The sequence below is a fragment of the Chiloscyllium plagiosum genome, unplaced genomic scaffold, assembly GCF_037043375.1.
Source record: "Chiloscyllium plagiosum isolate Xiang-an unplaced genomic scaffold, Cpla_swu_hap1 HiC_scaffold_36, whole genome shotgun sequence".
NCBI classification, from domain to species: domain Eukaryota; kingdom Metazoa; phylum Chordata; class Chondrichthyes; order Orectolobiformes; family Hemiscylliidae; genus Chiloscyllium; species Chiloscyllium plagiosum.
This window is the reverse complement of record NW_028270174.1, coordinates 5,929,377-5,944,929: the sequence shown is the minus strand read 5'-3', so window position 1 is coordinate 5,944,929 and position 15,553 is coordinate 5,929,377. Positions and strand designations below refer to the sequence as shown.

Genomic DNA, 15,553 nt, shown 5'->3' with positions numbered 1-15,553 from the left:
CACGTTCATTTTGACCTGTGTAAGTATAAACAATGGCTAGCTTGAAAATCAAATTAACCTATCCAGCATCCTTTTGGACTCTTATGATATTATGTAGTGGAGTTGATGTGTCAAATTACTTCTTAATGATAAATTCATGCAAAAAACAAAATTAAATGCTGAGTGTGACAACAGATATCATGGTGGATGTCACAGCATAAAATCTGATTGTAAAAGAGTTGTGATGAGGGAATCAACTGATTATTAATCTCCTATAGTCTGAATAGGTGGAAATTCTTGAAGGAAAATGAGACTTCTAACAGTTTACTTGTACCACTGTATGTGTCCTCTATCTAATACAAAGGAGATTTATTTCATAATGACTTAATACAGGTTTATAAAACCTGTATTGCATTCGCCTTACCTAAGTGGTTTGGATATGGTAGTCAGTTGGCAAAATAACAGGCATACCAAATTTCACAGCCTGGCCGACAAATCATAAAATGCCATATTCACTCAAGTGACTAGTTTAATGCAATGGTGTGTTGCATGTTCCATTTAAGATGCAGATATTTTGCTTCTAAGCCCAATTGCACAATGAAGTGCTACGCACATGTAATATCCTGTAATAAGGCTTGGAACAAGATTGGAAAATTGCACCTGTTTATCTTCTGTCATTAATAATTCTTGTTAGGATACAATTCAACATTTGGAAACAGTGGCAGATCTTATCCAAGTGACATTTTTTTTGAGAAACTGACATGATCATGAGTTTTAGCTATTTGAGGACATGCCTGTTTAAACTTGCCCGCATGTGTCACCACCTTTCGAAAAGGATGTTTATATTTGGCGACTATTAAGAATTAAACTGATTCCTTCTGTTATAGTCCCAGTTGCAAAAGCACTGAATAATTGTAGTTCCTTGATTATTATACTGTAGTTAACTTTCCAATTGAGAGAGAACGTGAAACCTTCTAACCTGTAGAGTTTTGCACAATACTGAGTGGTTCCTCTATGCACTGGGCTACTGATTTGAGTTATAGTTTGCAGATTTGAGAAATTTCAAACTTCTGCAATGGAAGGGAGGAGCTGAGTATGAATTGTACCCTGCAGTGACAGTAACATAAATGCATGGATTTTTGAATTCTTAGAAAGAAATTCAAAAATAGACAGCTCTTTGATCCAATAAAGCATATTGCTTAGTGTGGTAGGAGATGTTTAGACTTTGAAAATATTTTTTGTTACAAGCCACCTATTTATGAAAAAATTCCATTTTAATATACAGTGCTTTACTTTATCCACTTTTGTGATTTTTAAGAAGAAATTATGATCCTTTGAAAACGTCCTCACCTGTCGAGGGTTGTTCTTAACGGCTGTTCCAGAAAGGGATATAGAGAAATGGGTTGTCGTATTTATCTTTGTAGATTTACCTTCCCTTTGAATACATCAACTTTTCATTTACTAGATACTGATCTAACAGTTCAGAACTTGTGTAATTTGTTTTGTTTGTGTCCACAAGTTTACAACTGTCCAAATATTATTCTGTCTGACAAATCGAGTATGGTTTAATTGCTCTGATTCATCACCTCTTTAATCATTCTAAGCAACATAATCTCTCTCCTTTCACTACATTGCTTTCAGACAGTATATGTTGTGCAATCTTGTTTCTTTTCTGTTTATCTTGTCAAAAGATAGCTCTATGTATCTTACACTGAGAATTAAATATTAACTTAATGCTGATTTTTTTTGTTTTATTTTACAGATGCTTTGCAGGCCCAGTTGATAAATATGGGGGTCATTCCGACTTTGGTTCAGTTATTGGGAATACATTCCGAACATACAGCGCTGACAGAAATGTGCTTGGTTGCATTTGGTAACCTAGCAGAGATAGGTAAGCTAAGTTAAATCTAGAGACCCAGAAGGATTGCATTTGCCATAAGCCTCTATCTTGCAGCAAAGTATTTGCATTTGATCTTTACTTTTTCAATATTCCTGTCCTGTCCTTCCTGTTGCTTGCTTAGTTTTCCTTCTGTCATTTTGAGGAAATTATTAAGGAACCTTAATTTTTTTTAATATGAAGTTTTTTTAAATGTTGTGCTGATTAGTTGAAGTGATCCAGTAATGTAGCTCTTGCACAGTTGCTTAGAAACATGAATTAGTGGTGAATTCTTGAAAATATTATCCTCAAATGTTCAGCATTCAGCCAGTAGCATGTAATGTACAAGTCTTTGATATATTTGTTTTTCATGATTAATGCAGGTCAACAAAAATCACTACAAAACTAATACAACTGAATCGCCATATTAAAGGATGTTCTATCCCTTTTTCTGTGTCCATTTTTTAATTGTCTTTTTAATGTTGAATAAACTTTAATTTAAGAGTCTAGCAAAGAGCAGTTCGCATCAACTAAGATCGCAGATGAACTTGTAAAGCTCTTCAAAAAACAAACTGAACACGAGAAGAAAGAAATGATTTTTGAAGTTTTAGCTCCACTGGCAGAACATGGTGAGTATTAAATTGATGAGATCATTTATTGGTCACATGGTTCCCATCAATTTTTATGCTATTCACAGCCATCATTTTATAAACTGAAGAGGTTTTAATGCAGTGCTGTTAGTGCTAACACATTGGCTATTGCTGTCTAAGGCATTCTCCAATGCAAATCTTGTGATCAGGTTGTTCCAGGAGCAGCACAACTCTGGATGCTAATATTGTTGACTACCTTGCAATATTAATCTCCACAACCACACTTGACCTCAGCCTTGCTCCCCATTTTCTTGCCTATTCTGCCTTGACATTAAAAAAAAATACAAACATTTGGTTGCAACCAATCTCATGTCTAAAGTACTGTCTCCTTTCTCCTCAACACAGATTATCACCTCCAGTGAACCACAAGTGCAGCTACCAAAAGTGGTGGCCTGTGCTTTCAGCCACCCTTGAGGGGTGCTTCCTGGCTGACGATAAGTTGGAGACAACTTTGTTGCTTGTTTGATGCAAGGTTAAAATATGCCTTGCAGTTGCCTTCCTCCTGATAGAGGTGCCAGTTGGGGCACCTCCAAAGATTATTGCATTGATTCAGGCAGTCTTTGACACAGAGTGTGCCTGTGTGTAACATTAACCATCTTAGCCCTGAATGAGGAATGGTTGCCTCCTATTATATGATTCCATCTTTTAAAACCATCTCAGCATGGCACATGTGACTATTGGAGGTGATCACCACTGGCATTTGTGTCATATATTTTGTGCATGTCAGTGCAGTGCTCATGCTTCCACTATTAATTGATACCCCATATGACTGTCCAAGAGGTTTAAAGATCTCAATAGAATATTTTTGTGCCCAAAACCCTAAGTAACAGAGCACCTTTACTTAATGCACTCCGCCATTTAGAGCACTGACATTTGTGCAGATATTTCATGCTACTCATCTGTAGATACCTGCCTTGTGTGCAACTCTGGAGACTATGCATCACTGCCCAGTTGAGCATGGCTTTGTTTGCACTCCTCTGAGAGGGACTGCTTGCAGCTCTCACTTGCTCCTTCTCGCCTGTGCAGTGTAATTCATTCTGATCTACTTGTTTTAAACTGGATTATAAACTCAAGGTGACGATATATGCATTGGAATGATTTGAAACAATGAAAGCTTTAATATCAAGCTATTGTATCAGGAACTAATGTAAATATGTGATCTGTGGGGTCATGCATAAACATGATGAGATGAGATTTTTAATTCTTCCATGGGATGTGAATATTAGTGAGAAGGCTTGCATTTGCTTCCCAATCCAAACTGCTGTTGAGAAGGTGGTGGTGATTTGCCACCTTGAATCACTGCAATTATACATTTCAGGATTTATATCCACCAACATTGAAGGAACAATGCTATGATTCTGAATCTGTATAGTGTATAGCTTGGGGAACTTTGAGGTAGTGATGTTCCCATGTATCTACAATCCTGATCTTTCTAAGTGGTAGGTGCTGATGAGTAAGACTTGGTGAGTTTATATAGTGATCTTTCAATGCATACTGCTATCATTTGTATTGGTGCTGGAAGGAATTAATGGTTCAATTGGCGGACAATCAAATGAGCTATTCTGTTCTACATCATGATGAGCTTCTTGAATGTTGTAGGAGCTGAAGTTTCAAGGAGTGTGGAGGGTTTTCCATCACACTCCTGACTTGTGGCTTGTAGTATGAACAGATTTTGGGATATTCAGTCTTGATGTTTCACTCCATTTGTTCCCACAATGCGTCTCAGATTTTAGTCTCTGGTCACGCTGGGATGTCAGTAGTGGGGATTCATTGATGCTGTTGAATGACAACATGTAAGATGTTGGATTTGCTGGACTATTGGAATAAAAAGAGCGGGTCAGTGGGATGAAGCGTCAGAAAGGTATAATGAACCAAATGATCCAAATGGTTTTACATCATGGGACGTTGCCACTGAGCAATAATGATAGACAGTACAATTGCAATCTGAATTTATTGAAGTACTTGTTGAGACCAGGACGTATTTGACCATCTAGCAAAAAGTGGCCATTCCCAAAGTTTGTTTCTCTTCTTTGTTGAAACAACCACGAAGATTAAACATGAGATCAAAGTGCGAAGGGCAGTTTATGGCAAGCTACAAGAAGGCCAGAGCAACATTTGCAATACAAATAGTCATGCAACTCGGAAACAGATCCTTCAGTCCAACTCATCCATGTTGACCAGGTTTCCAAAAGTAAACTAGTCCTGTTTGCAGCTTCTCTTTCTAACTCGAACCTTCTACTTCTGGGTACATTCTTTTAACAACCTTGTAAATAAAAAGTAAGTAACAAAGAAGATTGATTAGGGCAGCATGGTGATGTTGTTTACTCGGACTTTTAGTAAAGCCTTTGACAAGGTTCTGCATGTTAGACTAATATTAGTAATTGTTGTGGTTCTGTTCGCCGAGCTGGAAATTTTTGTTGCAAACGTTTCGTCCCCTGTCTAGGAGACATCCTCAGTGCTTGGGAGCCTCCTGTGAAGCGCTTCTGTGGTGTTTCCTCCGGCATTTATAGTGGCCTGTCCCTGCGAAACGTTTGCAACAAAGATTTCCAGCTCGGCGAACAGAACCACAACAACGAGCACCCGAGCTACAAATCTTCACCCAAACTTTAATATTAGTAGTGTCAGATCACATAGAATTCAGGGTGAACTTGCCAATTAGATACAAAATTGACTGAATGGCAGGAGACAGTGTGATAGATGTGGATTGTTTTTCGGATTGGAGACCTGTTACCAGCGATGTTCCATACGGGGTAGTGCTGGGTCAGCTTCTGTTTACCATTTTACATAAATTATTTAGATGAAAATATAAAAAGCATGGTTAGTAAGTTTGTGGATGACACCAAAATTGGTGGTATAGTGGACAGTGAAGAAGGTTATCGGAGATTACAAAGCGATTATAATCAATTGCGTCAATGGTCTGTGGAGTGGCAGATGGTGATTAATTTGGATTATTGTGAAGTTTGGATATTGGTGAAACAAACAAGGGCAGGACTTATAAAATAAAAAATAGGACCTTGGGTTTTGTTGTAGGTCAGAAACCTAGGGGTTCAGGTACATAATTCTTTGAAATTTGCATCACATGTTTTAGATTAGATTCCCTACAGTATGGAAACAAACCCTCTGAAGCATAACCCACCTTGACCCATTCCCCTACCCTATATTTACCCCTGACTAATGCACCTAACACTGTGCAATTTAGCATGGCCAATTCACCTGACTTGCACATCTTTGGATTGTGGGAGGAAACCAGAGCACCCACATGAAACCCACGCTGACGCAGGGAGAATGTGCAAACGCCACACAGTAAGCAGGGTGATTTAAGGCATTTAGCATGCTTGCCTTCATTGTTCTGACCTATGAGTGTACAAGATGGGATGTCATGTTGAGGTTGTACAGGACTTTGGTGAGGCTTCTTCTGGAGTACTTTCTGCAGTTCTGTTTGCCCTGTTCTAGGACAGATACTATTAAGCTAGATTTACCAGGATGTTGCTGAGAATGGAGGGTTTGAGTTAAGTAGAGGCCAGATAGGCTGGGACTATTTTTCACTGCAGCACAGGAGGTTGAGGGGTGACCTCTATGGAGGTTTATAAAATCATGAAAGGTTATAGATAAGGTGAGTGGCGGGTGTCCTTCTAGGTGGGAGATTTCAAGAGTAGGGGGCATATTTTTAAGATGCAAGGAGAAAGATTTTAAAAAGACATGGGCAATATTTTTAGTATTTGGTGTGTGGAACAAGCTTCCAGAGGAAGTGGTGGATGCGGGTACATTTACAACATTTTAAAACTGATTTGGATAAGCACATGAATAAGAAATGCATGGAGGGATATGGGCCAAGCACAGGCAGGTTGGACTAGTTTAGTTTGGTCAACATGGACTGGTTAGACCGAAAAGAGCTTATGCTCAAGTTGTTGACTGTCCTACTCCTTGGATGCTACCTGACCGGCTGTGCTTTTCCAGCAACATACTGTTTGAGTCTGATCTCCAGCATGTGTAGTCCTCACTTTCTTCTGGTTAGACCGAAGGGTCTGTTTCCATGCTGCACCCTTTCCAATGAACATATATGCTGAAGTTTTCACTTACTGTGTTCCATCACTCCAATTTACAGCAAATTGCACAGTAAATGACAAATGCAGTCAACTGTGCCTGCAAAAATACTTATTAGTGACTTACATGATCACTCTTTGAGATTTGTTGTGTCAAATGTGCCTGAAATCATATAATTCACAATGTTTAAGCTGTGTTATAAATGTGGTAAACCTTGCGGCTAATTAATTTGCTAATGCAAATCTAAAATAAAAGAAAAAATTACTTTTCAATTTTGTTTGAATGAGCAGCTTTATGAAAGTCTCTGTTAAATCTGTGGTACAGTTAATAGATTTGCTGTCTACTTCACTTAAGATTTTAAAGGAGGATTTAATGTGCAATTATATCCAGGCCGCTGACTGAACAAAAGCAGCTCTTCAGAGTCAATATCAAAAAATGTGTCCATGGTAGCTGCCCATCCTAATTTGTTGATTTTTGGATTGCTTGCAGATCTGTAGTTCATCAGAGTTGTAGGCTGATAGGTTTTTTTTTAATGAGGAAATGGATGCAAAGTCTGTTTCTGTAGAAATAAGCTAATCTGACTTTTGAGAACATAGGACTTGCTGTCTTTGCTAATGAAAATTAGAGGATAGAGGACTTTTTCCAATTTTTTTAAGATAAAACATGGCTTAGCAAATTTTTATACATACAAACCTAACCCCACAAAGCCTTTTTTTTTAGAAAAGAAAGATATCACTGCTTACATGTGGTCACATCTTTCATTTATATGTATTGCTTCTCATAATGAATAACCAGTCCATATACAATTATTGGTGGGTGAGTTTATTTTGTAACCGTTTTAGACATAAGAATGCACTGTAAGAGTGAGGAGTTAAATGATCAAGATATGTTTTTGGTGGTGGTGAAGATTGCAAGATTGGTCAAGATGCCCCTTGTTGAATGACAACATCTAGCAAAAACTTGCCTTGTCAAATCTGAAGAGCAACCCTTCATAAAATGCAATGTCAAGTTCTGGATTAGGGCTCAAACTTAAACCTTGAGACAGAGGTTATAACCACAAAGGATGTAGGTAGACTTGAAACAGGTGATGAGAACAAATCACATTTCCTGAATAATGTATTCCCCAGTAATAGCTAGAGGGAGTAGAGAACAAGAAGCCCTGCCTAAACTTGTGTGCCAAGCCAAAATCTGGCAGTTGTAGAAATTAGGCCATCCATTAAACTACATCACATTTGATTGTCAATAGACAAAGACACTTAAGGGCTAGAGGGAGCACTGAGTCATCGCAAAGCTGATTATTAGCAAAGGCCTACATTAGATAGAAGCAACTGGAATGGTTTGGGCTTTTCGGCATGTATGGGAGATGTTGAAGATGTAATCTTAGTTAATTGAATTGCAAAGGATTGTTTGAAATTAATAGTGGATTTTAAAAACCTGGCAAAAGCGATTTAACACTGATATCAGAATTTATATTTCAAAGTAGAATATTGTTGCATCGTGATCAGATGTGGTAAGGAAATTGGATGGATTAAAATTACCTGCTTATCGTTCTGTTGTGATCTGTGAAATAGTTCTTACTGGAACCACTGCAATTGCAATAAATCTGATTCCATTTTTGAAAAGGGAAAGTCAACTCTGGTATGTTATCTAACATCGAAAACTATTCTATTGGCAAGAAATACTTGAACAATTTTTGAAAAGAAAAAGCACCTTCGGCATGTCTTTAGAAATTACACTGTTATAAATGAAATATTGCAAAACTTGCTATATGTTTTATCAATTTTAAGTGAAAATATTCCATGTCAAATCACCTAGACGAAAGTAGAAAATAAATAGCTGAAAAGATTTGTTTGACGAGTGTTTTGAATGAAAGTGGAGGCAAGTGAAGGATTAGAGTTGAAATGTGCAAGCAGGCATAGCTGGAACTTCATTTTCAGTTAAATTGCTGTTGTTGAAAGCAGAGTGAAGATCATGAAAGAATTGATTCCTTTTCACTGACATTTTGGTACATGATATAGACACTGCAGATCCTAAAGCCAGCAGATACTATATCAACTACATTAATCTTTTGTAATCCTTTTCCATTCTTTGACCTAAAACATGCACCCAAAAATGTATTTAGTGAAATGGAAGCACTTTTCAGTGATCCACCAGTTTCAGTAATAGCTATTTTTATTGAAATAAAGTTCTCCTATCTTATTTCAACTTTAATGTTCTAATGCCCTCCTTTCCCTTTCTTAAGCCTCTGTCAAAGAAATTCAGCTATTCATTTTCCTCTTTTGCAGGTGCTGAAACTCTTAGGGATTCTTCTGAGAATTTTCAATAAGGCCTCCTATCCCTTGTTAAGGCTGCGCTGGCAGTGGGTGGTATTGCCCCAGTAAGTGGATTTAAAAAACCTGAATCATCAAGGTGCACAGATTAATGGTAGCCATTTCTGATCCTGCCTATGTTACTCCAAGCCCAGAGAAAACATGGTTGATTCAACTGCCCTTTAAATCAAGCAATTGGGGATGGGCAGTAAATGCTGACATTGCCAGTGGGATATCATTGTTTCCATTGTCACTAAGACTCACTTTTGATGCTGTGAAAGAACTCTAAAGGTCGATCATTACCATATTGAAATAAAGCTTTATTTTTAACCCAACAATAAGCGGTATTCCATTCTGTTTAGATGCAGGCCACAATGTGAACCTTTTTAAGCTGAAGATAACTTTCTGGCCCAAGCCTGAAGAGAATTTAGAAAATAGCAGATGAGATTTGCAATCACTGCTGTCCAGACCTATAAGCTAACATGTTTCTCTGTTTTGGGTTCAGATGTCATCAAACTACAATTGGTTGATGCAGGATTAGTAGACTGTCTGCTGGAGCTTGTCCAAGAGACTGTGGACAGTAATAAAGAAGATGATATCTCTGAGCTTAAAACAGCTTCTGATCTTATGGTGCTGCTGCTTCTGGGTGGTGAGTTTGTGTTCAGTTTTTTAATGCAATTTATCAATATCTAGTAAGCTTACTTCTGTTAAGTAATCTGGATTTCAGTGTTTCTTTTGTTGGGGGGTGGATTGCAAGGGGCAGAGCGGAAGATAATTCCACTTGTAAACTAAAGAACACACTGTAAATTGTATTGTTTGTCTAGAAGATATTTATTTGGAAATTAATCCAGAGAACCCTGGGGCTATTTGTATGGTGTAACTTTTTGGACCAATAATTGCATTAAAAAGATTGCAATATGAGTGAATAATAAAAATGCTGATCTTTAAGTTAGATCATTTGCATAGATCATTTGCTAATAAAATGAATCCTATATTCAAAAAGAAATGCCTCCACTCTCCACTTATCACTTTTTTTCCCCCCCATGAAAAAAAATAGAATGCTGCACAGTAACACTGTTCCAGAGGCACTAGATGAGTAATCCAGAGCCCCTGGCTAATGCTCTTGGGTTTGAAGTCTTTATGGTAGATGGCAAAATTTAATTAAGAAATGTAGAATTAAAAGCTAATCTAATGGTAACCATGAAACCATTGTCAATTGTCATAAAAAGCCATCTGATTCACTGACGTCCTTTTTGGAGAAAGGAAATCTGCCATCTTCACCTGATCCTTTATATGTTGCTCCAAACCCCTCCACAATGTAGTTGATTCTCAAAAGTCTTTTGACTCAAACAATTGGAGATAGGCAATAAATGCTGACTTTGCCAGTGGAGCCCACTTTTCTGGAACTAAATTGTGGGAGTGGGATGCAAGAGTCAAAATGTAATTTTTTAATCGACAAATGAAATATTGGTGTGCTTAATGGGAGAATGGAATGGTGGGGAATAATTGTAGCTACCATAAAATGTTGAATCTCGGTTTCAGCCTTCTGTCTACCAAGCAGCCAAACCTGCTGGATAAGACTTTGAACTGGGGAAGCTAGGCAGTAAAACATTGGCAAATCGTATTACAACTGTGTATAAGACTTTAGTCAGGCTACATTTGTAATACTGCGCAGTTCTGGTTGTCACACTGGAATGGATGTGGATGCTTTCCAGAAGGTACAGAAGAGGTTTACAAGGATGTTGCCAGGATTAGTGTATTAGCTGTAAGGAGGGGTTGAATAAACTTGGATTGTTTTTGCTAGAGTGTCGGAGCCTGAGGAGTGACCTAATCAAAGTATACAAAATTAAGGGGCACAGATGGAGTGGATAGTCAGAATCTCTTACCCAGGGTGGAAATGTTAAATACTAAGGAGCATGAGTTTAATGAAAGGGGGAGATGGGGCAAATTTTAAAGAATATATATGAGGAATATGATTTTTAGAGTGGTAGGTGCCTGCAATGTGCTTTCAGGCAGGTGGTAGAAGCAGCTACAGTAGCAATGTTTGAGAAGCATTTAAACAACGCACAAGCAGGCAGAGAATAGAGGGGTATGGACCATGTGCAGGCAGGTGGGATTAGTTTAGAATAACACCATGGTCAGCACAGACATAGTGGGCTGAAGGGCCTGTTCCAATGCTGTACCATTCTCTGTTTTAAATATCTGCCCTCTGTCCATAACTTCTCCCCACAACTCTGCAAAACTGGCCTGTGGCTCTTCAATGCACAGTGAGTGAATATAACTTGCTATCCATGATTCCCACAATACTCTACATAAAAGGGGTTAGTTGGCTGAACCGCTGGTTTGTAATACCCCAACAGTATGGGTTCAATTCCTGCATTAGCTGATGATTTGGACATGCCGGTGTTGGACTGGGGTGTACAAAGTTAAAAATCACACAGTGCCAGGTTATAGTCCAACAGCTTTTGCAGTGCTGCTCCTTCATCGGGCGGTTGTGTGATGAAGGAGCAGTGCTCCGAAAGCTAGTGCTTCCAGTTAAACCTGTTGGACTATAACTTGGTGTTGTGATTTTTAACTTCACATTAGCTGCAATTATCATGAGGGATTCTTCTCTTCAACTTCTCTCACCTGAGGCATTGTGATAGTCAGGTTAAAGCACCACCAATCTTCACTCTGAGAGAGCAGTCTATGTTCTGGTAAGGCTGTGGCAACTTAATACCTATACCTTTTTACTTTGTCTAGCTGCAAACTGCGTTTTGAAATTTATAAATGCACAGATGCTTTTAAAATGTAAAGTAAGAATAGCTGAATGATAATACTTCCAATCATTCTAGTAATCTCTACTTGGGAGTCATCAGGAAGCTCCTTTGTATATCAAAAGTTCTTAGAAATCTCCCTCAAAATACTATTGAGACTAGGTCAACTGAAAATTGCAAGGCTGAGATTGAGAAATTTTTGATAAGTAAGGACATTAAGGGATGTGGAATGAAAGTGAGTAAATAAAGGTAAGATGCAGTTCACTGTGATGTTCAAAAATAAATAGCCTCCATTCCCCACTTTACCACTTTCCTTCCCCCATCAATTAAAAAAAATTTGAAACCTTACTAGGCTAATATTATTCCAGAATTATAACAGCTATTGAAAGTTACTTTCTCTAATGTAGAGGTCTTTCATGTCATGCAGATGAATCTATGCAGAAACTGTTTGATGCGGGTAAAGGCAGTGTCTTTCAAAAGGTGCTTTCATGGCTTCCTTCAAATAACCATCAGCTACAACTTGCTGGAGCACTGGCAATTGCAAACTTTGCACGAAATGGTGAGCTTCCTACTTTTAAAAAATTGTGTTTTCCAACTTTGTTCTCAACTTCTTAAATAAACTTCAGTGTTCACCTTTCTTTTCCTTCCTCTCTACTTAAAGGGGAAAAATAGTTGCCTTTCTATAACTCCTTTCATGTTCTCTGAATCCCAAAGCATTTTACAGCTAATGAGTTATTTTTGATGTGCAGGCAAATGCATGTCTAATTTGTGTTCAGAATTTTTCCATGAACAGCATTAAAATAAATAACCAATGGATTTGTTTTAATTTAATAATGTTAAGTGAAGGATAAATGTTTGCAGGGCAGTTTTGATTTTGAATAGCACCATGGAATCTTTAGCATTCAGTCTAGATTATGTTCTGAAATCTTGGAGTATGATGTAAATCTATGGCTCTGAGGTGAAAATACTGCCACTGAGTCACACTAACACTATTGTTGATGCATTATCAGAAAGATATCGGAGTAAAATCTCTACTCTTACCATACAGAACAGCTGTCTATTGATATTGTGCTGAGTACCTGGTTAGTCAGTGATTTAATGACCGGTGGAGATTGTTTAAAACTGTTCCCATAGTCTATCATGCTCCATCATCCTATCTTAACAGTTGAATGATTGTATTAGTTGAGTAATCTAAAATGCATCATCCCCTTTTAAAACTGTGCAGTTATACAAATTATCTAAATAGTCAAAAGTATTCGTGATTTCCCTATTGTGGCTGTCAGCAGTTATTAGTTTCAGCCGTTTTATTTTGATAGGTTGTGACTTTTTAACAACCTTGCAGTCAACCCTATTTAGAAAAAGGGTGTTGTATCCATCACTACATGTAGAATATCTTAACCATATTTATTTGTTCATTGTACCCAGAGAATTGAAAGATTACAGTTATCAGAAAAGATTTAAACACATTTTCTTTTTGTAGAAAAGGGAGAGGAAGATCTAATAGTAATCACTGTTTTTGTTTTTTCATTATGTAGAGATGTTTCTGGTTTTGAATACAAAACTGAGGTCATCAATGTAAAATTGTCATCAATAAATCTAAAAAATTAACATTATAATTGAAAGGAGAAAAAAGACTAGAAAACGATGTTTAAAAGGTCAGATGAAGTAAAGTGGGTAGAAGCTCGTTGGAAAAAGTGAGGACTGCAGATGCTAGAGATCAGAGCTGAAAAAATGTGTTGCTGGAAAAGCGCAGCAGGTCAGGCAGCATCCAAGGAGCAGGAGAATCGACGTTTCGGGCATAAGCTCCTCTTCAGGGCTTTTCCAGCAACACATTTTTCAGCAGAGGCTCGATGGAGCCCAAAACAAGCCTGGCCATAATAGCTTGTACCATCACGTCTAGGAATGGGAGTTGGCTATCCTTTTCTTCTTCTCTCGTGAATCGGATTCCTGTGAGTGTGGCGTTGATGATCCGGTGTGTTTTTTTCTATTTCCGTGTTTTTAATGATCACAAACGTGTCATCGACATATCTGACCCAGAGTTTGGGTTGAATTCCTAGACGTGATGGCACAGAGAACACCGAACGGAGAATTCACTACAAGCGTATACAGGAAAGCCACACACGCAGACCAAGTCCTAAACTATGAAAGTAACCACCCCAACACACACAAACGAAGCTGCATCAGGACACTATTCAAAAGGGCCACAACACACTGCAGTACACCAGAACTGCAAAAAGAAGAGGAACACCTATACAAGGTATTCGCCAAAAACGGATACCCGCGCAACTTCATCAACAGATGCCTAAGAGAAAGACCACGGAACGAGGACATATCACAACCAAAAGGACTAGCCACACTACCATACATCAGGAGCATCTCAGAACTGACAGCCAGACTACTGCGACCCCTAGGACTCATAACGGCACACAAACCAACAGCCACGCTCAGACAACAACTCACCAGAACGAAGGACCCGATACCTAACATGAGCAAAACTAATGTAGTGTACAAAATACCATGCAAGGACTGCACAAACACCATATAGGACAAACAGGAAGACAGCTAACAATCCGCATACATGAACATCAACTAGCCACGAAACGACATGACCAGCTATCCTTAGTAGCCACACACGTAGACAACAAGCAACATGAATTCGACTGGGACAACACTACTATCATAGGGCAAGCCAGACAGAGAACAGCCAGGGAATTCCTAGAGGCATGACATTCATCCACAAACTTCATCAACAAACACATCGACCTAGACCCAATATACCAACCACTACAGCGGACAGCTGAAACTGACAACCTGAAGCGGCAGGGACAGACCACTATAAACACCGGAGGAAACATCAAAGAAGCGCTTCGCAGGAGGCTCCCAAGCACTGATGATGGCGCCTAGCCAGGGGACGAAACGTTTGCAACAAAAACTTCCAGCTCGGCGAACAGAACCACAACAATAGCTTGTTTCTTTGTCGCAAATCCAGCATCATTTTAAACCAAAATTGAAAGTACAAAATAAATTTTTTGAAGTTGAAGATTGTTTATTAAAATTAGCTAAGATGTGTAGCATTTGATGCATAAGGTCTTTGAATGTACCAAATGAGAAACAAAATTCTGCATTAGATAGTCAATTTAAAAAAAAAGTAATTGTCTTTTGTGTGGATCAGTCCTCTTCTGCGTAATGGTTAATTCTCATTATGAAATTAGAATAGCAGCTGCTTCACTGAAGACACAGACATACTCTGAACTTCATGGTGAGCAGACAGATGGAAGCTGATCTTAAACATTTAGAACAATAGATTGACGAAGATGAATTGATTTGTCCACTCGGTTCTATTCATTAAGGGCATCAAATTACCTTCATTTTACATTCCCATCCTTGATCTTATAACTGCTTCTGATCTGTACTGTAGTAAACAAAAGACAAAATATCTCATGCTAGTGGAAGAAAAAGATGATTTGGGATTGCTCGCCACGATTAGTGACCGATTTTATATTGTTGTCTGCTTGTCATGCTGTCTACAAACATTGACCTGCTGCATAACAATATAGACCACGTCAATTCAGAGTGGACAATGATGAGGCCAACTACTGCCTTGTTATCATTAGACCTCTACCCTACAATGCTAAATGAACCAGAACTTTCGAGAGTTGCCACTAATAAGATTAGACATTCACGTTCATAACATGGTAGCTACTGTTAAAATTAAATGCAGATTTAACAGATATTTGTTAAACCCTGGTGGTATGAAGAGCTTGCTTTGGGTTGAAAAAAATCTGATTCTTCAGATTAAATTCAATTTTGAGAGTTCATTAAGTCACTGATAGTTAAAACTCATTTCCACTAATGGATAATGTTATACAGACAACAAAGGTGTTCTAAGGTAGGATCATACTGGACTCAAAAGTATTAACTTTTCTCTCTCCACAAATG

The 15,553-nt window shown here is 38.2% G+C and overlaps 1 protein-coding gene across 5 annotated transcripts in view; it reads left to right on the top strand.

Annotated features, from left to right (window-relative positions):
• The window catches only part of rap1gds1 (RAP1, GTP-GDP dissociation stimulator 1), a 94,226-nt gene that overhangs the window by 52,529 nt on the left and 26,144 nt on the right, over window positions 1–15,553 (top strand). For 4 of the 5 annotated variants that reach the window (XM_043674439.2, XM_087979913.1, XM_043674443.2 and 1 more), the window contains 4 exons: window positions 1,742–1,870; window positions 2,359–2,484; window positions 9,364–9,507; window positions 12,042–12,173. In XM_043674439.2, coding sequence (XP_043530374.2) covers window positions 1,742–1,870; window positions 2,359–2,484; window positions 9,364–9,507; window positions 12,042–12,173 — 531 coding nt within the window. The remainder of the gene's footprint in view (window positions 1–1,741; window positions 1,871–2,358; window positions 2,485–9,363; window positions 9,508–12,041; window positions 12,174–15,553) is intronic. The other variant, XM_087979914.1, reaches the window with a different exon arrangement.